The following is a 23,707-nucleotide window of genomic DNA, read 5'->3' on the forward strand; positions in this document are numbered from 1 at the left end:
TTTCAATAGCTTATAACTTTTTCAAGCTTGAACCGTTACAGCTTGGAAATTTTCCATTTTTTGTGGGGTTTTTTCCTCAAGTTGAATTTTAAAAAAAAAATCAACAAAAACATTTCCATCAACGCTGAGAACCAGGTTAGGGAGAAGTGCATTGTTTTGTCAAAGCTTTTGGGGGGAAAAGTGTTTCCTCCTCTTTAGTTGAGAAACCATTGTGCTTTCTTGGCTTAGAGCTGGTATTCAATATTTAGTAGGAGGTACATTCTGTTGCCCCTTGAAAATCTGACCAAATTTGATTGAATTATAGGCCTCTGAAAATTGTTTACACTTGCTTCATGCAAACTTGTATTAATTGGTATCATCATCCTGCAAAGATTCCAGAGGCGCACTGAGCATGTGCTAGTCCAGGAGATGAACAGGATTTATCTTGAATTGTCCCTCCTGGGTGCTTTGGCATTGTAGTGACACCAGGTACTGAAATAGAGAGCAGAGAGTTCCTCCCTCCCTCCCTCCCACAGTGCTGTGGAAGAGGAGTAGGAAGCAGCCTGACTGAAGTGCATGACGGGTGGGAGACAATGACATACTCCATGCAACAGGAGCAGAAAGGAGTAGGGCAAAAGAATTTATAACCTGCAGAGCACATTCCCTACAGTCTTGAACTGAACCTCAGGTTCCAGAGTTTTGTAACTTTTTTTTACTGTCTAGCATTAGCTTTGGGAACTCACTTACAAAATGTGTCTCTCATAAGATAAGTCTGCTGGTAGCAGACCTATTCAGGGTTCCTCTTGTAGCTTCAGTGGTGGAGGTATGTGTTGAAATCCTAGGTTCCAAATTGTTTGATAATCCTCTTGGGGGTTTATATGGCTCCCCATGGTGGATTTTTCTTTTTTAATTTGCTTTTTAAACAGTTTCTTTAAAAATGTAATTTCTGATGTCAAATGAGCATCAGGGTTGCAAAGTCAAGCACTCAAATTGGAAAGTGCAAGAATTAAGATTCTCAGTGCAACTTTATTCAGCAGTTTTGTACCATCTTCAATTTACAGTTTTAATGTACATTATTTCCCCCCACCGGTTTTCTGTGTTAATTTGTGTACAGGATGAACTTGCTCTGGGATTGAATTGAAATTGTAGTGAATGTGGCTGTAGTCTCTAGGATCCTTGTATTATTTGTTACAGAGTTGAAAGGTCTGGAGTAAGTGAAAGGACTGCAGAAAGAGGGAAGATATTACAGGTTGAACCTCTGTAAACCAGGACTCCTTGCTCCAGCAACACCCATGGTTCGGCAGGTCCATGGATGTTCCAGGATCAGAGTCTCCCAGTGGAGGGCTGGTGGCTGGGCTTCCTGACTCTCCGCGGTGGGGCCAGGAACTCTGGCTCTTTGTGGCAGGGAGCTGGGGAGGAGCTGGATAGCCTGGCATAGCAGGGAGGGGGATGGTGGGACTGTCAGGGTAACAAGGCTGGTGGCATGGTGGGAACTAGCCAGGAGGCCAGCAGCTGGTCCAGAACTGGGGAGTGGGGGAGGGGGAGGCAGATATGACCTCTCCTGGTCTGGCAAAATCCCTTTCCGGGAACAGTCAGGTCCCAAGGGTGCTGGACCAGGGAGGTCCAACCTGTACTATGATTTTAGGCAGTTAACTACTGTACTAAAGATTTTGATTTTATCCCTGTTACAGTATGATGCTGCTCAAGTGACTTACAATTAGAGGCCACCCATTAAGTTTATGTTCTCAATCTTATGGGTACCTGACCTGGCATTAAGTTTGCAGAAGTTCTGAGCACTCACTTGATCTGGAACCCCAAGATCAGCATTGGGAGCCCACGCTGGCACTCCATACCTGTCTGGCGGGTTGTTTTCCTCTCTCCCCTCCCCCCCGACACCAGTCCTGGCTGTCTTATCAGCTGGCACCAGCCCCCAACTACAGCCAGCATTGGGCATTCTGTGTTGGTGCGCATGGTGCCCGGCCTTCTCCCTGGGTCCTAGCACCCGCCAGATCTCGCCACGCTCGGCAGTGCGGTATGCTGCTACCCCATCACATAAATAGGATTGTGCGCAATAATTTTTCTAAGGACCGGTACTGGTCTGTGGACCACACTTTGGGAAATGCTGCGCTACTCCATTGTCAACAGGCACCGGTCACATCTGGCAGAAGCCCTGAACTCTCCCCCCATCTTATTAGGTGGAAAATGGGACAGGGGGATGGGGGCCACAAGCTGCACTTTTAACTGTAAAAGGGCCACAGCATGGTCATCCCAGTTTGAACCAACTTGCTTGCAAATGGAATGAATGCTCTGGTTTTACTTTATATACTGAAATAAAAATAAAGCAATTGGTTTTTTTCCCCCCCTGTCTTACCGCTTCCTTTCAGGAATTACATACTTACAATTCCCTTTTCCATTTCTGAGGCCCTTATTTTGACTCTTTAATATTAGGTCCTTTATAGTGGATGTAGGTTTATAAGTATCTGTATTTTCCTGTCTCTGTGGTGTGGTTTGGAGAGAGGAGGAAATCTATTTTTCCTGGCTATGCTCTCTTGTTCATGCCTCCTTTATTTTTGCAATTTTCTTTTGTCCTTTCGTTTTCTCTTCTTCTTTCATTTTGAGTTTTTTTTTTTGTTTTTTGTTCTCTTTCTTTCCCCTCTCTCCCACCAGCTAACAAAATGAAAATGATACAAACTTATTTGGTTTTATTTGGAGGATAAAATATTTTCTCTTTCAAAGTGAAACTGACTAAGACAGGGTCATTTTAATTTTAATATTTCCACCTGTTGTGTTGTCGTAACAGTTTTCTCCCAAAATATTTTTGAGTGAATTTTAAATGTGGTTTTGTCTGGAAATGCAAGAAACACTTAATCCCACTCCCAATTCAATGTATTAATTTTATGTGTGTGTAGTGATGGGGGCAAGAGTTGGTGTTTTTAGTGCTCTCTCTATTTACTTATACACAAATAATGGTAGAATGGAAGAAAAATAATATTTTTTTAAAATGTAATAAAAAAATACATTAGAAGGTTCCACTCAGCTATGGCAAATAGTTGCCACTATATCTCTTTAAACCCTGGAATCAGAAACCTGCTATTTAACACTGAAAGTGGGGGGGGAAAAATTCTTCTAAACTTCACTGTCACATAGGCTTCCTATTTCAAAATAAATATCCAATTTGGGGCAGCTTAAGCGCTTGCATTTTGGGATGTACAATATTAGAGCTTCCCAGTTTCATTGACATTTTTCCAGTGTGTATATATGGAAAGTATTTTCAAAATGGTTTTCTAGCTGTTTAGCTCAACCTGAAAATTAGTTGGCACTTGGGGAACATTACAAAAATATTGTCTTCTGGGTTTGTTCGTTAGCATTGAAATTGTTGGAGAGGAGAGATGCTGACCGATGCTTTTTTTTCTCTAAAACAAATGTTTTTACTTTAAATGTTTTATTTTATATTGTCTAGGCTATCAAGTACTAGCACCCACTGCCTATTATGATCAGACTGGTGCCTTAGTAGTAGGCCCTGGAGCAAGAACTGGCCTTGGAGCACCAGTCAGATTGGTGGCCTCAACTCCTGTTTTAATTAGTTCTGCAGCAGCACAAGCAGGTAAGTATTAAATCTGCTATACAATGGGTTGTTTTTTTCAAATTTGTATTGAAACTTCTCACTCAAATCATCTTTGAGGAATATTGATTATTAATTATGGTTCTTCCTTTATGTAAACCATGCAAAGATTGCTGGTTCTAAAAGATATGCCATACATGCTCTACTTTCCTTTTTCTTTCATGCCTTTCCCCATATAGGTACACCCCTGCAAATACTGCTGCTTTCAAAAGGTTAGCTTCCCTCCCTCTTTTTCCCTTTCACCCCGTCTTCCCACACATATTACAAGCACCTCCCTGTAAATATTGCTGCTTCTCAAAGATGTGCATTCGCTCCTTCCCCTCTCCCCATGCATATACATGCACTTCCCATCAGTCTCTAAAAGGATGCTTTCTCTTAGGGAAGCACCATTTCATTACTTCGGCCTGGCAGACGGTTATGGGTTGTCCTGGGTCCCCATGAAGAAAGCAGCAAGGATTAAATGTACAAAAAAGAATAATAGGAAGAAAGGGAGAGTGTAATATGACTTCAAAAAATTTGGTTCGGTTTTCTGCCCTTTATTAGTTGTAGGGTCTGGTGCTCCTGTTTGTTTAGCACATTGTACATTTTGTTGCTCCTGTAAAAATTAAAATTGTAATTCATGGCACCAGATGGATAAAATGAACCTGCAGAAAATTTCAGAAAAGACTGTTATGGCCCTCTCTAGCCACTTGTTTTTATTCGGAGCTCATATTTAACAGTTGCAGATGAAGGAATATTTCAGTTAATGTTAGCTACAACGCTGTTATCCCAACCATAATTACCAAAATCACATTCTGCACACAGTCATGTCTGTCTACACTGAAAATTTCTGAATTGCATTGACAATTTCCCACAGCCTTAATTATCCAAAAATAGAATTGTCGGTTTTTTTTCCTCTTGGATAATCAAGATTGTATAGTATTGCAAAGTATATTTTAGTCCTTAATTGAAGGTGTGCATATCTGCTTCTCTGGGAGGGATCCATGAACATAAGGTTAGATCTGAATAGTCCATTTGCAAGGTCAAAATGTTATAGAGAGCCGTTATGATGATTGAAAACATGTGTCTTACAGCTGCAGCAGCTTCAGCTGGAGGAACAGCAAACAATCTCGCGGGAGCCACGAACGGTCTATTTCGGCCACTTGGTGCTCAGCCACAACAGCCGCAGCAGCAAACAAATAGTAGTCTGCAGTCTAATTCATTTTATGGCAGTAACTCTTTGACCAATAACTCCCAGAGCAGTTCCCTTTTTTCACATGGTCCTGGCCAACCAGGAAGTACATCTCTTGGCTTTGGAAGTAGCAGCTCCTTAGGAGCAGCTCTCGGCTCTGCACTTGGTGGATTTGGCTCATCAGGTAGGTTCTTAAATATAGTGAGGAGATTCTATGAGATTTGTACTTTAAGGAAAAAATACATGACTCTTGTGTCCACACTCATTTCCAAATAGCTTGAAAAATAGGTTATTTGGGTTTTAAAACAAAAATAGCTATATAATCTAGAGAGAAGAGCAAAAGTCTGCTTGATCCTCTAGCCTTTCTGTATAAGAAATAACTTGTTCTCCTCTTTTAATAAATTACTAAACAAGGTATTAAAAATGCACCTCGCTCATAAATCTCTCAAAAAAAACAATTACTTTCCTAAAATAAGAACTGTACTCAAGTCTAGACTTTCCTGTGTATTTATTTTTAGGTAGTTTCTCAGGCAATAACTGCATTTTATGATTTAAAATATTATAAAACCATTGATTAGCCCATTTTTTTCAGGTTTTGCTCTTGATATGTAAGTCACTTTTTATGTCTGGAAATTTTCTTTTATTTTAAAAGTATTGATTAAAATAGCATCACCCCCCCCCCCTCTCCCCCCATATCAAATGTTGTGCTCATCTTTACAAAATATTTTAAAGGGCCATAGGTAGTCATTTTGAAAGGCGTTATACCCATGAGTGGTCCTATTGACTTCATTTGGATTACTCTGATATGTATAGTTAAGCTTGCCTGTAATTTTTGGCAGTGCTGTGGCCTTGATCATTATCACAGTGTCCCAAAATTGAATTTTCCATTTTGAAAAACACTATACGATAGAGACATAATGTTCTTGACTTATTTTTTAATTATAGCAGAAGCTTAATACATACTCTTTATTTACATAAGAGCAAGTTGAAAGTAGCTTTTCCTGCTGAAATCATTTATTCAAAAACTCTAGAAACTGTAAACTGAACTATCTTTGTAGAAAATCTCTTCCTCAGCTATATGCATCCATTAGCTATTAAATACCGCACTGCTTTGTTTACTAAGTGTATTTTAGAAAAATAACATCACTAGAGTACACTAACAGTTTGCAAATGAATAAATGTTGGGGCAAAATTTTGAGCTTATACACTTAGTATTTTAAGTGTGGCACATATACAAGTTGTCACAACATTGTTTTGCATTAAAGAATATGAATAACGTTCATTGTGATAAAACTATTGAAGCCAGGAAATCCAGAATCAAAGCTTACACTCTGGCCTTTAATTATGCCAATTTTTAAGAGCACCTAAATATGGCCCCTTTATTTTAAAAATAATATTTAGTTGTGTTTTCAGATAGATGGTCCTTGTTTACAAAGTAATTGTGCATTCCTATTACTGAACTTTTAATGGTACATCTCTCTGCTAAGCCACTCCATAATCTTCACGTGTACTAGTAGGCCATGAATTACACTAGACCTGGAAGGTTGGGTTAAGGTATGCAAATCCAGCTACGTAGCTGGAGTCAGCTACCTTGAGCTGAGTTTTGTGCCATCTTCACAGAGGGAGGCCGATGGGAACAAACGCTCCCATTGGCCTCCCTTACTCCTCACAACTGTGAGGAGTACCAGTGCCGACTGGAGCTATCCTCAGCATTTGATTTTAGCAGGTCTTACTAGGCCTGTTAAATCAAATGCCGGAAGATCTATCTCCAATACAGTGAGTGAAGATATGGCCTTAAACAGCCCCATTCTACTCCAGATTTGGTTAAATTTTATTGGCTGGTTAAATTAATCCTGTGTGCATATATGATATGCATATATAAATTTATAAGATAAAGACAAGATCACAATTTCCATAAATGTCAACCACATATCTGCCCATGATTGAAGCAAAAATGATCTTTATGACATGTCTTGAAAGTTAACCTATTGAGTCTCTGTTGGCCGCAGCCCCCATGCTGAAATCTCACAATGGTTATCTCAGCTGACTTTACTGACAGGGCAGCCCTTTGTGAGGAGAGAAGCATTGTATTTTGAGAAGTACTGTGGAACTCTCAGGATAAAAGTTGCTACCTAAAACTGTCATTTTTTATAAAAAAAAAATACTAATAGCAGCATAGATAACTGAACTGTACAGCTACTTCCTTGTAAAATTGTTAGTGCTTACCTGCCACAAATTAAAGGGGGAATTTGCTTAATAGTTGATTTGTTAGAGCACGTGGCTTCTGTCTCTCGTTCAGCTCAGTACCTTTCAAGAGCCAGGTACTAATCAGAAGGGCTTTGTCTACACTGCCAGCTTTACTGACAGAGAGTTTGCAAATGAAGCGCTGATTAGCATTTTGTCGTGCTTCATTTACATAATCTATTGCTAATCAGCGCTTTATTTGCATGCTCTCTGCCGTCAAACGCCAGCAGTGTAGACATAGCCAAGGAAAGAAAGAAGAGTGACAGGCAAAAATATAGCTCTTTCCTGTTTAAATAAATAAATAAATAAATCTAATTTAGCGCTCCCAAAAAAATCTATGATAAACCTAATATCTTAGCTGCCTAGCTGGGAAATAAATAGTACAAACAGAGGCAGGCATTGAATGAATTGTACTGTCCTCTGCTCTCATATCTAAATTAGGCATACAAACCTACATTGAAAGATCATTGTTAAAATTGCAAATTCAAGCATTTAGTTAAGAAATGCTCAGTATTAAGGCTGCTTGTGCACCCTTAATTTAGGCCTCTTGTGCTCATGCATTAACTACAATTTTTAATTATGCAATCATGACCTATTTACTCCTCATGACCCCTGCCTTATTCAGTGCACTAGATGGATCTGCCTTTGGGGGTGAATCACGGTTGTGTAATGGAGATTCTGTATGACCTTTTATTTGTTGCAGAAGTTAGAAGATATATAGTGAGTGAGGCAGAAGAATGCAAAAAGAGAGAGCATGATTTCATGGTGAAGGCAGTTAAATGATGCCTTGAAGAATTGGATTCTATTCAGACATTTGCCACAGCGGTTCTGTGTGTTGCTGGGCAAGTCACTTAAATCAGACTTTTCACGGGGGATAATTAATTGTTCCTTAGTTTCTTGCGGCTGGATTTGAGACTTTGGGATCCAATTTGCAGAAGTTCATTCTCAGCTGCAACTGAAGGAAATACACACACTCATCTCTCAGCTATATTGAGGGTAAATTCATGAATATTTGGGAAGCACTAAGGATGTTAGATACCATGTAATTGGATAGTCATGTAATATCAAATTTTAGTGGTTACACAGCTATTTCATAGTCCCCAGTAGACCAGCTCCCCATGCAGACCTGCTCCTGCCACCTCTACCTGGAGGTGATCTGAGCTCCCCATGGAGAGAGGCTGCTCCATGGGATGCGGAGCAGCCTCTGTCCTCAGGGACCTTGGACCCCTCCCCACAGACAAGGGTGACAGACGGGAAGTGGCTGCTGCTGCAGAATAGCCTTTGTCACCCATCCCCCCCGCCCGACCCCTCCCCTCTATTATAGGCAGCAGCATGGGGGAGAGCAGGTGGCTCCTGCCTCTCTCTCTCTCTCTCTCACTCACACTCACACTCTCTCTCACTCACACTCACACTCTCTCTCACACACACACACACACACACACACACACACACACACACCCTACCTTTAGAGGCAGCGGGGTTGGGGGACAGGTGGATCTGCGGAACTAGCATGTGTGGAGAGCCAGCGTAAAAGCTGGCTCCTTATGCATATTGGCTGTCACCTGCCCCCCTTTTCCCCCACACTGCTGCCTCTCTATCAGAGGCAGCAAGATGGGGATGGTGAAGAGGGAGGCGGATCCAGTGCTCATGGAAAGCTGGCTTAAAAGGGTACTGAGGCAGAGGCAGCAAGGGTACGTGTAGTTGATAGCATTGACTGATAAGCCTAGGCTTATTGGTTAATCATGTAGTCGTCTACACATTGACATTCCTAGGAAGCACTCAGATACAATAATGAGAAATGCCACCGAGTAGCCCGTAAGGAAATTGTGAATAGTAAATAAAATATGGGGACACTTCTTGAACAGTAAAAGGAAAAAAAATTAAATAACTTCATTAAGAAATCTCTGTGTACTGAAAAAAACAGGCTTTTTGGAAAATAGTATGTAGTAATGTAATTAAAGATTGTATTGTAAAGCATACTCCCAAGGAGGCCAAATTATTATTAACATTAATTCTGGCATTTCCTGACTCTTGATTGGCTTGCATTTGCAACCTTAATAACATTCTTTTAATGTAGTTCTTTGTGTGCAATTTCTTTGTTTTTTAAAAAAGTCAGCTAAAAAAACCCAAAATTCTGACTTATGGCATAAAGTTGACACCCATATCATTCACCAGCAAGGTTGGTACCTTTAGACCCATTCCCTCCTCACGCTTCTCATTCCGGGCTTCATAATTTCCCCGTGGCTCCTTTTATCTAGTCTACTTGCCCAGCCAGGTCCAGTCCCATTCTATACCCCCCACTTCCCTGGCTCCTTGTCTGATATGTCTCTGTCCCTAGGCTCCTTTTCCAGTGTCAGTGTCTTGTCTCTGCCCCCCCAATTCCTTGTCCCAGTCTCCACGTTGGCACCTCCTCTGATCTCCCTTGATTCTTTCTCCTTGGCCAGTCAGCTCCCAGTCCAAGTCATCTTGTCCCATTCAGTGTCTGGGCCCATCAGCAAGAGACCATAAGAGCAAAGAAGAAAGTCTCCATACTGTCAGTTCAGGTGTCCAGTCCTGGCAAAGCATGCAACTGTCCAGAGCTGCTCTTGCCCAGAAAGTTCTGTTTGGTTATGGGGGTAGGGGGTATGCCTACTGTAGACTTTTTCTCAGTTTTCTGTTGAGCATAAGCAAACTCTTTTTTCACAAAGGCTTATAACTTGAACAAATCTGGACAATTTTTACAGGAACAGCAAAAGGCTCATCCCTGACACAAAGGCCAGCCATATTTCAAGTTCCTGCTCCAAACCATGGAGATATGAGAGTGTCTTTAAAGAAAAGTTGACAGAATTTAATATTAGTAAAACATAATCTTCACTAGCGCCAAACTTTCTGAAATGGCCAAACTGTTCTGAATGAAATTTTTCAAGACATGAGCTTAAGGCAGGAATGCAGCAAGGAAAATTTCAGCCCAAACCGGTGGAGTTTGGTAAACTTTAAAGCAACTGAAAAATAGGATTTTGTAGTGTGTGATGCTACCAGTCTTAAGAAGTGTTAAGTAACCTTAATAGTAGGCCTTGCTACCAGTCCCATCTGTTGTTTTTATGTTTCTACATATGTAAGGGCTTAGAATTGTCAGCTTTGATCCTGTCCTTTTTAAACTGGAGATGTGCTCATTATTTTTGCAACTCCAGCAACCTTAGTTACGTACACCAGTGTTCTAGAATTGTTCTAAAATTAAAACAGGAACTCTGTTTTAACATTTCATACTCTTCATAATATAGAATTTTTTAGTTTCTAAAATTTGTAAAATGGTAATTCATATGTATCCCTTAATTAATCCTAGAAAGTTAATCAGCCTTCTGGTAATACTGGGCAATATACCTGTTGGTCACTAATACAATTTAGCCTAAACTTCTAATCCATAATTTACCGTCAAGCAGTACCACAGTAGTATTTAAAGCTGTCCCCAGTTCCTCAGTTTATTTTGTTTACCCCACCCTGTGCTTCCCTACTCTTCTTTTTAATTTATATCCCTTTATGATCTTCCTCCAAAATATTCTGTCTTTGAAAGCCAACAATTCTCTCAGGGAATTTGAAAACTGTAGCAGAATTACTTTTAGTGTGGCCAGTTGGTTTCCACAGTTCTACGAGGTGTGTGACAAAGAGAAGTTCAGTAACAGCTGAGGCAAAAGTGAAGGAAATTCATTATTTTCTCAGATTTTAAACAAATAGTTTTATTTTATCCAGTCTGTTTCCTAAAACCAAATGGCACCAATTTGAATTATTTCATGTGGGGAATTTTTTTATAGATATTAGTGACCATATTTTCAGCATCACTAGATCATATGAAGCCAGGACATTAAAACATAGTACTATAGTATACCTGTAAAAAGTCAGACATTAAATGTCAAAAGATTTGGCAATGACTCAAACACTTCCTTCCTTATCTGTGGTATGTGTATACCCATTTGTGATTTATTTAAAAATATGTACGGTTACCACAGTAATTGTATTTATCATAACAATTGTTTAATTATTGTGATCACATCTGTTATTGCCCAGCTGTAGTTGGGGATAGGTTTTATTCAGTTGACACTGTATGTAATTAGGGTTTTTTTATTTCTTCTTCAGTTGGCAGTTCTGCAAGTAGTAGTGCCACAAGGAGAGATTCTCTGTCTACTAGCTCTGACTTGTACAAAAGATCTAGTAGCAGCCTAGCACCCATAGGGCAGCCATTTTACAATAGTCTGGGATTTTCCTCCTCTCCAAGTCCAATAGGCATGCCTCTGCCAAGCCAAACTCCAGGACATTCACTTACGCCACCGCCATCACTTTCATCACATGGATCCTCATCCAGTTTGCATTTAGGTAAAAACAAAACAAAACCCTTTTTGTTTGTATGTGTGTATGTATTTCTATATGTGTAAAATATTGTATGTTGCATAAAAGCTGTCACGCTATCTTTGCTGTCAAACAGTTTTTAATTAGAGGGCCCAGTCCTGAAAGCTGCAAAGTGCACTGGAACTCTCACTGATGTCACAGTGCAGAGCACACAGCATTTTGCAGTATGGAGCCAATAGTTTGATTTTCTGCCATTCTTTATATTTGAAAAGTAGAAAGGAATGTCTAATGCTCAATAATACAACTCATTTTTGTAGTATATATTCCTTTCTACTATGTTCAACAGGCAAAAGTGTATTTTTTGTGCTTTGAGTGTATAATTTGCATTTATCAAAGACCCTTTAATATGAGCAAGTGTATTGTTTGATCGTGAAATAACTTTCACTATCATATGTTACGATAATATTAGGAGAAAAACTTAAGCAAAGATCACAATATTGAATGTATCAAAGGTTCATTTTGAATCAATAGGTCTGCTGCCTTGAGTTCAGCTACTTTTCTAGGACATCAAGAATTATCACCAAGGAGATAAAGAAAATCAAGTGATTATATATCCATAATGCATTCTTCCTGTGTTTTCCCCCTGCATTAGGTTATTTTCAATTCTCTGTTAACAGTAGTTCTAGAAACATATCATCCAGTAAGAATGTATGTGGTGGCTTGATCTTAAAACCACAATACCACATGCACACAAACCCACAAATAGGTATCTATTTGGAAGATCGTGTGTTCAGTTCAGGGTTACTTCATAAAACCTTTCCTCTCCTTCACCATAAATGTTTTTAGTTTTTACATTTGGATGCGTGAAATAGCACAATTATCAGAATGAGTTTCACTTGTCCCTATTGACTACTGTACATAGTCATCCATGCAGGTAGCAGGCAGCTTAATCACTGTATACTTTTTTACAAATTATAACAGGAAAAAATGAGAACTGAAGCTCTGAAGGAATTGACATTTCTTGAAGTAAGAAATGTGTAAGCGGTGATGTATTCATGTTAAGCATAATTGAAATATATAGTAGTTATAATTTAGTGTCCACCTCTAGTATGGCTTTATGGTTATATGCTGACTGTTCTAAATAAAAAAAATGGTTAAGGGAATATTTTAGAACACTTTTTTTTAAACTTGTTTCCCTTTTTCAGGTCTATAAATTGTACATCTTTATGGGCTGAGACCAAGCACAGACAATTTCAGCCCAATGGAAACTTTTCAAAAAAATTGCATCTGACAGTGGGATTATTGGTGGAAACTAGACTAGACTTAACTAAAGCGTTCACAATTAAAGAAAGCTGTAATTTAAATCCAAAATTTGGGGGATGTTACCAGTATACATAAAGTTGATGAAGCTTGTATGTTGCTTTCCATTTAGTGAACTATGTTAAATAACAGGACCCATTCTAGTTTTGGGAAAATATATAAGGTGTCATCAGTATCAAGGATTACACCCATCAGCAAAATTGCATTAAGTGCAGGGTTTAAACAGTTCAGATTGTCTGCCTCACAATGTATGATAAGCACAATTGTTTGTTAAAATAGTGTGCTGGATTAATGGCTAAATAGTTTGTGAAGTTATATTCTGAAAAGTGACTTTATAAAATGGACCATGAGATTCCATTCTTTACTTTATCGCAAACATTTCCAGATCAAATCTGATCAGTTTACATGTAAAGTTTAAAAAATCAAATTAAAATCTGAAAATCATTGTGTTCTTTTTAGGTCCCATAATTAACAATAATGAAGATTCAATTATGCTGCTGCAGTCTGTCTCTAATGGGGTTGCACAAATATGAAGGTGGCCTGAAGTTGAAATTTAGTTACCTGTCACATTGATTCCCCCCCCCCCCCCTTGGGAAAGCTGTGTTGACTCAGTAGTGAGGTGCAAAATAGTAGCAACAATTGTCAATGATGTAAACAGATATGTCTCAATAAAGAGCTGGTTAAAGGAAGAAGACACTCTTATTCTTTGTTTCAGAGCAGAACAATACTTTAAGGCTGTGCTTGCACTACAGTTTTATGTCTGTATTTTGATAATTCCTGTCAGACACAGCTTTAATCCTCCTTTGGATCTGGTGTTGAAGTTTTGTCTTTCCTGCTGGTATGGCCAGGTCAACTAGGTGGTAGGGACTCAATTAATTCTGTCTGTACCACTGCAACAGAGTGCAACATCGAGTGGAGATGTTACATCTTTTATATACCCTCTTTTATCAGACACTTCTGCAAATGTTGACACAACCTTAAATAACCAACTACTCCTTTGGAAGAAATTAATGCTATTTTTAATTTTTATTTTTTTTATTCCTGCACCAATTTCTTTCTTTCCCACTTTGAAGTATGAGCTTACTTGAATTATTTTAGTCATTTGTCCTGTTATCATTACAATTCAAGCTGGTTGCTTGTGACTGTTCTTTTCTAATAGCAAATCTCATTGGAAATGCTGTGAATTAAATGATGCTGGACACTGAACTATCCTTTCACTCACAATGATAAAACTATGTAAGCTCAACTGGTTTTAAACCATGTTTAGTACAGCAAAAAAAAATTTTGTCAGCTTTCATGGTGCAAAATGTTTTAAGTATTCTAGATCAGAGCAGAGTTTTAAATGCTTTATTAAAGAAGCTATGCTTTGTCCATGTTGTTCAGGGAAAGCTGCTTAGCATAAACTGCTGAAATTGTTTTATCTTTACCATAGAAGTGGCCTGAAGAACAGGCCCATTGGCAGGCTATGTGAGGTACTTTGTAGCTCCTCAACTAGAGAGGACTTCTGCAATCCAGATGTCCCAACTACTGTAATTGTCTATAAAATAGATTGAGATTATGAAAAACCCAGTAGTCATAGGGCTGTTTAAAATTTGTATTAGCCCAATTATTGTTTTACCATACAGAAAAGCTCCCCTGTGTAAAGTCAGAAGTGGTAGCAAATCAATGTGCTCTTTGTTTCAGTATTTGGCATACTGTGCATTTGATTTCACACTAGATGATATCTGTTTGGTTCACTTGTTAATAATTCCGTGTCTAAATTTGACCTTGGAGATTAGTTGGTAAACTTTTGTAGATAGTGCTTTGATTACTAAGTCATTGTCCAAGCTATTTAATTAATGGAGCAATGCAATAAGTATCAGCTGACCAGTTCATTTAAAAAATTGCCCTTTAGACCTCTGTTTTGGTATCAGTCTTCAAAGTAAGTTTTTTATTTTTTTAATAGAAAAAACCTGACATGGTAACATAACCAGAAGAAATTTAATAACTAACTTTAATAACAGTTTTGAAGAATTTACAGTGCTGTAAAAAAATAAATGCTTTATTAGGCAAATAACTGAAAGGTGTCTTAAACAATAAAAACAGCTGGGATGCACTTCTGCAGATGGTATTGGTTAGATGTTATTTTTTGTGCGCTAAGAATGTCTTAGTAGAATAGACGAGCAAAGTGCAAAGCTGAGCAATCCTTGTATCTATACCGACGCAGGGAGCCAGACTATATAAACAGTGAGCCGTTCTCTGGCACCACAGAGACTAACAAATATATTAGATTATGAGCTTTCGTAGGTAAAACCTACTTCTCATTTGACGAAGTGGGTTTACCCACAAAAGCTTAACACAACTATTCCTCTCAGCTAGAATATATAGTTACACAAAAATATCCATAATTTCTTTTATTTCAAGGTTCAGTTTCTTATTAAACTAGGACACTTCTTCTGGTGAGGTATTTTAGTATAGTTACAAAATTAACCACCTTATCAACAAATCACTGTTTTGTTTTGGCTTTCCATCAATTCTTAGCCAAGAAAAAATGGTGCTACAAAAGTTTAACAAATTCTCCATACTGATCAACTGTTGACAAATGAAGATGTCTCAGCCATACCACATTATGCTATGACTGGGGTAGGCAAAATTTTTGATGGGGGGTCACTCCAAGAATTTGGAAAGTGGTCGAGGGCCGAACTCTTCCAGGATATTAATGGAGGAGGTGCAGGGGTCTGGGATGGAAGTTGGGTGCAGAAGGGAGTTTGGGTGAAAGAGACAGTTGTGACCTGGGGCACTTGAACCGGCTGCAGGGGGTTGGATTGTGACCTAGGGCAGGGAATTGGGATACAGGAGGGTATGCAGGGGTTTAGGTTGTGAGCTAAGAAAGGAGGGGTCTGTGATCTGGAGCAGGAGATTGGGGTGCAGTATATGGGAAATCACATAAATGATAGCTCTGGATTGTGGATTTTGCAGTTAACTTCATAATAAAAGTAGCTGATTTTTAACAAGAAAAACAAACTTGAGATTAGAACATTTTTATATCCTTTTATGATGCTGTAGATCAAATTAGGGACCTGAACTACTTATTCCTTAGTATTAATTACCTTTAATTAAAATACTTTTTTAGCTCATTGTACTATCCAGTGAAATATAAATGACTCCAGGTCTTCTAATATAGCTCAATCTTTTGCTTGCAGCTTCAGTAACTGAGCAGGTCATTCAAAAAAAAGACTTTGGGAGACTTTCATATATAGCTTACCAGCCCACTATAATAATGTGGTTGCCTAGTCTAGTAGATTGGTCAACAAATGGTTACCACAACCAAATGGTAGGTTGGTTTAAAAGGAAATTGTCCTGATAGAATGTCCTCCTTTACAGCACATACTTGAACTTCTTTTTGCAGAATTAGTAAGTGATTTTTGGTTTGGGGAATGGAGAAGGTTTATTGTTCTCCTGTGGTAATAAGAAGGGTCTTTCGAGTTAGTGACTCCCTCTCTCACTAACTTCAGGGCAAACATGTCTTTTCCCCCCTCTTTTTTTGTTTTTTTAGTATCTGTCAGTATAGTAGATGCAAGACTTTTTCAAGTAGAAATCGAACTTTTTCATTATTTGATTGTATTAAAATTAGGGATGTAAGCGGCTGCTCGAGTAGTCGACTATCCGATAAGCTTAGGCTTATCAAGTAGTTGAGTCACTGCTCGACTACTTACTTCCCCACCCCTTGCGGGGGTATCAGGAGCCAGTGTTGGGGGGAGCCATCTTAAAAGCCCATTACCCCCAGCACCATCTCTGTGAGGGGCAGGAGAGGCAGAGCTGCAGTGGTCCTGGAGCCAGCACAAGCTGGGACCGGACCGCTCAGTCCCAGCTCATGATGGCTCCAGGAGCCACCCAGGCTGTAGCTCTGCCTTTTAAATGTAGTAAAACTCAACTGGCTTTTACATTTTAAAAAGCAGAGCTGCAGTTGTCTGGGGCTGCTGAGTCTTGGTTCACACTGGGTCCCAGATCTACCCTCTCTGCGGCTCTGCAGTTTAAATGTAGTGGGAGCTGGGCTGCCTGTGCATCCAGCTCCTACTACATTTAAACTGGAGAGCTTCAGCTGATCAACTAATCATGTACATGATACAAATTGTATCGAATCCACAATGAATCAGTTATCCACTTCTTAACATCCTTAATTAAAATAGCAGTATTTATTTTAAGTATCCTAATGTAGCAGTTAAAATGCATGTTGTCTGGTATTTAATTATGGTGATATATGCTGGGTACAACATGGAAGATGATGCTGATGGATGTGTGAGGCGAAGACAGTTGGGCAGCTATAGGTGAAAATACTGGCAGAGCAGATGAAACAGGTGCTGCACAAAGTAAGATCAGTTCATGTATAAGTAGGGAGGGACAGTAATATAGAACTTTCAAAGTGCTGAGAAGATGAAATTTGATATAGACTATTGACAGCCAGTGAAGGGATTACCATAAACTTCAAGTAAATAATTCTAAAACAGCCAGAGATATTTCAGAACATTTTAATGCTCTATTTTCAAATTTGTTTCACATACATGTTATGCTTGCAAAGCTTGGGATGCTGAAGTCTTCTGTTTTTTCCGTAGAACAGGTATACCATAGGCACTGGTGGCACAAAGGCTCCAAAATGCCCTTCAGCTATGCTATAACTGACTACAGAATGAACCTAGGGCATAAAGGATAGTTCAGTTTCTGTGGCCTATTCAAACCTTTGGCCAACTTTGAGATTACCAACCAAGGGTATGAGTTAGTGTCATTTTGAAGTAGAAACTTGCCCCTGAGCATTGGACTGAGACACGCAACTCTAAAGTTTCTATATATTTGTACACCTGTTATGTTGTCCCAATGAAAATTCTTTTCCCTCTTGTCCTTCAATTTGAAAAAAAGAGGTTGTGGGTAGGTGTGTTTTGTCTTTTATTAATATAACCAACAATATTTTCTTAGTTGTGGTGGCCTAATAGGCAATGGGGGATGGGGATTGTTTAAAACATAAACAGTTTTAGTACCACTCTTGTTGCTTGCTTTTAAAGCTTGTTTACTAACAAAACTGCTTCATTGTAGGAGGGCTGACAAATGGTAGTGGTCGCTATATCTCTGCAGCACCCGGAGCGGAAGCAAAGTATCGCAGTGCCACGAGTACCTCCAGTCTTTTTAGCTCCAGCAGCCAACTCTTCCCACCTTCACGTCTTCGTTATAGTAGGTCAGATATTATGCCCTCCGGACGCAGTAGGTTGCTGGAAGATTTCAGAAATAATCGCTTCCCTAACCTTCAACTAAGAGACCTTGTTGGCCATATAGTTGAATTTTCTCAAGACCAGCATGGTTCGAGGTAAATGTTGTAGTAAAGCTTATAGCTGAAGTAATATTTATAAAGATACATCAATTGAGTTAAAGCATTTCATTTTTAATTAGATTGTGATTGCCCCATTGTGAAGTATCTATCATTTTTATAGACATAGATTTTAGAATACTGCTGCATTTAAGTATTGCAGAAAGTGTTTCACTAGCCTCTCTGCATATCAGGAAGAATTTCACCATAAGGAAAATATACCATCCTTAAGTAAAATCAGTCTTTCTAAACCTTGATTGTCTTAAGCATCAGGAATACCTTGGTAAAAGAATGTAATCATGAAGTGAATCAAACAAATTTTTAAGTTTTACCACACCAGATACTTAGCTGTCTTATTTCGCTTTTTTTTTGGGGGGGGGGGGGGGGGGATAGTAGTCAGGGATCTGCCTTTGCTAGAGTAACAAATTGCCAGAATTAGTCAAGAGCAACTTTTTCTTCAGCCATGCTTTTAATATAACTTTAATCATCAGAGTTATTCTTAAACACATCTATATTTATATTTTAAAACTATTAAAATGAAAGTGTCGCATCTAAATACAGCCTACTTAAATGTCCCAATTTTGATGATTTGAGGTCTCATGAAAATAAATGTGGTGATTTGTAGCATTTGAGGTTTTCCTTTGTTTATATAATGGCATGTAAATTTCTCTTGCACTTAGATTCATACAACAAAAACTAGAACGAGCTACTCCAGCTGAGCGACAGATGGTATTTGCTGAGATTCTGCAAGCAGCATACCAGTTAATGACTGATGTATTTGGAAACTATGTAATACAGAAATTCTTTGAAGTGAGTATATACTTTAATAAGCATTTTTGAGCATGCATAAAGACTGTATGTAAATGTTCTTTTCCAGTATTGTAACAGATACTAACTATACACTTACTACACACAGCACCTAATTTTGAAGACTGCTTAGCAGTATTTCCTCTTCAGTGCGCCCCAAGAAAAGTGGGAATTTTTCCTTTGTGGTGGTGGTCTTGGCATGGCCCTATCCTAATTACAGTTTTTCTTTCCAAAGTTATGGTATAATCATGTTTCAGAAAGCAAGCTGAGTGCAGTTAGCCTGACTATTGGAAGGGGACACAGTAGTTACCATATCACTTAGAAAACTTTTTTGTCTTGACTAGGAAGAGATGACTTCTAAAATTGCTTTGAAAACAGTTGTACTTCATTCACACTTTGCAGGTGAACCATTTTTAAATGAGCTAGACTAAATAATGTTTTAACAATGTTGAGAGAGCAATTCAAGAAATACTGCTTTAGACTCACTTTATTATAGATAGAGGCATAGAAGGTCTGTGTAGTTGCTTAATGTGGCTATATAGAATAGGAATGGTAAGTGTGTAATTTGTTAATCATGTCAACAAAAATTTTGTCGTCAACGTGATTAGTCCAGAACAGTTAGCACTGCACCCGCTTAGTAGCGGCTCACACCAGGTCCCAGCAACTACCCCTACTGCAACTCTGCACCGGAGGCAAAAAAAGAACAGCAAGCAAATGGTCTGGTAGCACTTTATAGACTAACAAACCATGTAGATGGTATCATGAGCTTTTGTGGGCACAGCCCACTTCAGATGACTGGAGTTATGATTAGAGGATAAGGAAACTCAAAATAAATAGGGGAAGGAAAGGGGAGGGGGGAGATGTTCTGTTGCCCACCCCTCTACCTCTATGCATAAAGTATCAGGAGAAAGGGTGTTAAACCTTAGTAGAGAGAAAGTGGTTTGGGTGAGCCCTGCTGGGAGGAAGGAGGGAGACAGCTTGGGCAAGCCCCCCCCCCCCCCCCCCCCAGGTTGCTTATTTTTAAAAATATGGTCACCTGGGAGGGGAGAGAGACAAGTGTCAAGGTCTTTACTTTTCTTGTTTATTTCTCTGTTGAAGCTGGAACTATGACTTCAGGTTTTTTTTCTTCTTTTCTGGCTGCTTCGTTTTTTCGTGCACTCTCTGGTGACAGTTTGCATTACTGCACCTTACCAGAGACAGGCTCTGGAGCAGCTCATGCTGGTTTGCTGTCTTCTGCGATTAATGCGAGTTAATTTTTTAACACGTTAATTCTGCCCCTGTGTTAATCACAGGTGTTAGCGCCCACTAATTGACAGCCCTTAAATAAATACATTTGAAAATTGATGCTAGCAATAAGTCATTCAGCTGCCATCCAACAATCATGGGCTGATACGAGGAGGCAAAAAAAAAAAGATTTAGGATTCTCATAATGACTTCAAAAGTGGTTTTGTTTGAAAAATCGTTTTGTTTTCAATTAATTTCTAAGTGGAATAATGGTGTGTTTGTTTGGACGATCCTTAACTGTGTATCTCCATTGTTTAAAATATTTAGTTTTACTGTAACTCAGCTTCTCATGGTTTCTCGGGTTTTTTAAAACAGTGCTCCTATATGGATTTAACATGTAGATCTATGAATGTACTTTAAACTACAACCATAGCCCAACAAAGTTGTTTTGTTTGAGTTGCTCACTGACTGTTCCAGCTGCAGAGAACTATGTAGTCCATCTTCTTTTTCTGAATTCAGATTCACTATGTATCGTTGCTTCACTGCAGGTTCATATCCTTCATCCTCTTTCTCTCCACCCCGGCCACCCCATTCCTATTCTCTATGACAATGATCTCTGCAGAGTTATTGGAATTTGATTCTTTCCATATTTACATACTGATGCATTGAATCAGAATGCCATCACATCATCTAACCTCTACAGAGTTGCCTCTGCTTCTGTGTGTTCCTCTGCTTTCTAAGGTTTTCCCTTTTTTTCCAAATAGGGGAGGCATCATAGAGCTGGAGGAGTAGCCAGGATGGGATTTTGGAAAAGGATGCAGCACTCCTTTCCACATTATCTCTGCATGCTTTTGTAGTTTCTGTATACCACATGCTCCATCTTTTTCCCTGTGCAGATTAGTTCACAGGACCTGAATGCCAAAAAATCATGTGTGCATGATTACAAGGATATTGTCATGATATACAACTGCATCCTTGCAAGGCAGGGGTTCTGAAAAATACTTTAACCATGGTAGATAACCAGCTGAACTAGGGATGTAAGTGAATAGCCAACTATCCAATAAGCAAAAGCTTATCAGATAGTCAAGTAGTGACTCGACTAGTCACTTCCCTCCTCCTGCCCCCATCGCTGCCTCTGTCAGTGGCAGCAAGAGTTGGGGAGCAGGAGCTGGTTCTATAGGGAGCCGGCTTAAAAGCTGGTTCCCCCCAGCACCATCTCCGGGGGGGCAGGGGAGGCACAGTGGGGAAATGGCGCAAGCGGGGACTGAAGCAGTCCCACTTGCACCAGTTCCCGCTGAAGTGCTGCCGCAGCGGGAATATCAGACAGGCAGGGACTGCTTGAGTCCCTGCTCGCCCTGTGCTCCCTTCAGCACCCCCCTCCAGAGGCAGCAAGTGTGGGGAGACAGGAGCTGGTGCTGTGGGGGGCCAGTTCCCCCCCAGCACAGTCTCCGTGGTGTCGCCTGCCCCCCTCCCCTGCTACCTCTATCAGAGGCAGTGGGAGGAGGGGGAATGGAGGGAGGCTGTCTGCCGCGAACAGGGCTGTTCAGTCCTAGCTCAAGCCGGCTCCTGGACCTCCCTCCATTGCGGTTCCTCAGAGCAGGCCTATTAAATAGTCATATAGCTGATACAAATTATGTTGACTATACGATTAGGTAGGTAACCTGAACGTAGGAAGGTCGGGTGGGTTCTGGAGTGGACTAGAGGATAGGGCATTTACCTGGGGATGGCAGCAATTTAACATCTTTAAGCTGAAAACAAACTCTTACCAACGCTGTGGTTGAAAGTGCTCCCAAAAAATTGAATGCATAAGCAGGCAATACTCCCTCTGTACAAAGAATTTGAGACCACTGTTAAAGTTCTGTCTGGTTCTAGTGTTTATAGGTAGAAAAGCTGGAGAGAGAGATCATCAAACAGATATAAGAATTATTCTGAGGAGTGGAAAATACATCTTATGCTGGACTGCTTTAGTCTGAATTTCAACGAGAGGGATAAAAAGCAACTTGACTATAGTCCTATAAATACATATTCCAATATCTGATATTAGAGGGATGTTTAATTTAGTCAATAAAATTCTAACACGAGTCAGTGGCTAAAAGATGAAGTTAGAAAACTTCAAATTAGTGATGAATTGCAAATTTTGATAACAGTTGTTCAAGTGATTATGCATATCTATTCCAGTTAGGTGTGTGTGCGCTGTGTACACAGTCATCAGAGTTTTTCCCCTTGGAATGGCACTTCAGTCACACTCAGTATTTGACCCTGCCAGCCTGGTGTTGCCTCAGTTTTTCTTACCACCAGTGGTAGTAGTTTAGCGTGAGTGAAGGAGATCTTCCCCACTCCGCTTTCTGTTTTTTCTCCCCTGGGTCTCGGGCATGCTTCAAACCCTGTAGATCCTTTCTCAAGCCAATGCCAATGGGCAGCCCCCACAAGTCTTGCCTCAAGTGTCTGGAGGAGGGGCAAGATTTCCAAAGGGTTTCATCACAGAACTAAAAAGTTTGGAGCTATTGTTGAGGAAGGTAATTCAGTGGCATGTATCTCTTTACAGGTCTCACTGAACACAGCAGCCTCACTAGTGCACACCATCTCTTCCAGAATCACCCCGAGGTGTAGTTCATGACTGCCAGGCTCATGCGTTCCACCCAAAGTCCAGCAGACTCTGCAGGACCATGCCCTTTGATGAGGCCAGCCTGTTCTTAGAGCAAACTGATTCCAGGCTGTATAGCCTCGAGGACTATGCTGAAATCGCTGGGGGGAAGGAGGGGTGCCCTGACTATGTAGTGGAAGCATTTCAAGCCGCAGCTCTCTCAGTACATGCCACACCCTAAACAGGATTTCTCTAGGAAGTGTGACAGGAACAATAGGTGCAAGCCAGCACTACCCTTTCCAACCAGGGCCAGGATGTACTACTTTATACTCTAAGCAGGTCTTTTAAAGGTATGCCTGGAAGCAATATATCTGCTTATGGACTGGATCTTTGCCCTTGTTTTTTGAATTGTGTATCCCACTTCTACCATGCATGGTTCCAAATAACATTGGACTGCTGGGTTCTCGACACAGTAGAAGTGGTCTATTTTCTCCAAGTCTACTCCTCCCTTACCTTCAACTACACTTCCTCTTTGCCAGATAGTGGTCTTACTGGAGAGCTTCCTGATACTGAGCAGTACTTCCCTGACAGACTCCGAACACATGAGCTCCATGGGGTTTAACCATGAATCTTTCAGGCCATGGAGTTAGAGAAACTGGAGGTCTGGGTGATCAGGTTCAGGAACAGCAGCAACATGAGTAGGACATCCACTGAAAGCTCTGTGAGCGTGGTGTACAGTGCTGGTGGGGCCACAATGGCGCTACTAGTGTGATGCTGCCTTATCCCTGTGGATCTTGATCAGGACTTTGTGTATAAGTGGAAATGAGAGGAACACATACAGCAGATGTCCCTAGTGCTGGGGTGATCTGTGTAACATTGCTGCTCCAAGACTTGGCCACTGGAATCCCCTTAGCTGCTGGGTGATACTGATTTTATTGTTTGTATCACTACTGTTCTCCACTGAATAGCTCCTCTCGCAATTGCTAGTCACTGTTGGATAGTAGTACAACTGACCAGCATGTAAACTTCACTCCGTTACTTTCAGGTGCAAACTTTTTCAAAATCTTTAGCTTGCAGAAAATTTTTTTTAAAAAGTTATTT

The 23,707-nt window shown here is 40.0% G+C and overlaps 1 protein-coding gene across 10 annotated transcripts in view; it reads left to right on the top strand.

Moving 5' to 3' along the window:
• Positions 1-23,707, top strand: part of PUM2 (pumilio RNA binding family member 2) — a 129,995-nt gene that overhangs the window by 92,529 nt on the left and 13,759 nt on the right. For 9 of the 10 annotated variants that reach the window (XM_006137572.5, XM_075923436.2, XM_075923435.2 and 6 more), the window contains 5 exons: positions 3,440-3,583; positions 4,675-4,956; positions 11,127-11,363; positions 17,724-17,991; positions 18,672-18,801. In XM_006137572.5, the coding sequence (XP_006137634.1) occupies positions 3,440-3,583; positions 4,675-4,956; positions 11,127-11,363; positions 17,724-17,991; positions 18,672-18,801 (1,061 nt within the window). The remainder of the gene's footprint in view (positions 1-3,439; positions 3,584-4,674; positions 4,957-11,126; positions 11,364-17,723; positions 17,992-18,671; positions 18,802-23,707) is intronic. The other variant, XM_014580846.4, reaches the window with a different exon arrangement.

Source organism: Pelodiscus sinensis, chromosome 3 (assembly GCF_052426305.1).
Source record: "Pelodiscus sinensis isolate ZL-2025 chromosome 3, ASM5242630v1, whole genome shotgun sequence".
Lineage (NCBI taxonomy): Eukaryota > Metazoa > Chordata > Testudines > Trionychidae > Pelodiscus > Pelodiscus sinensis.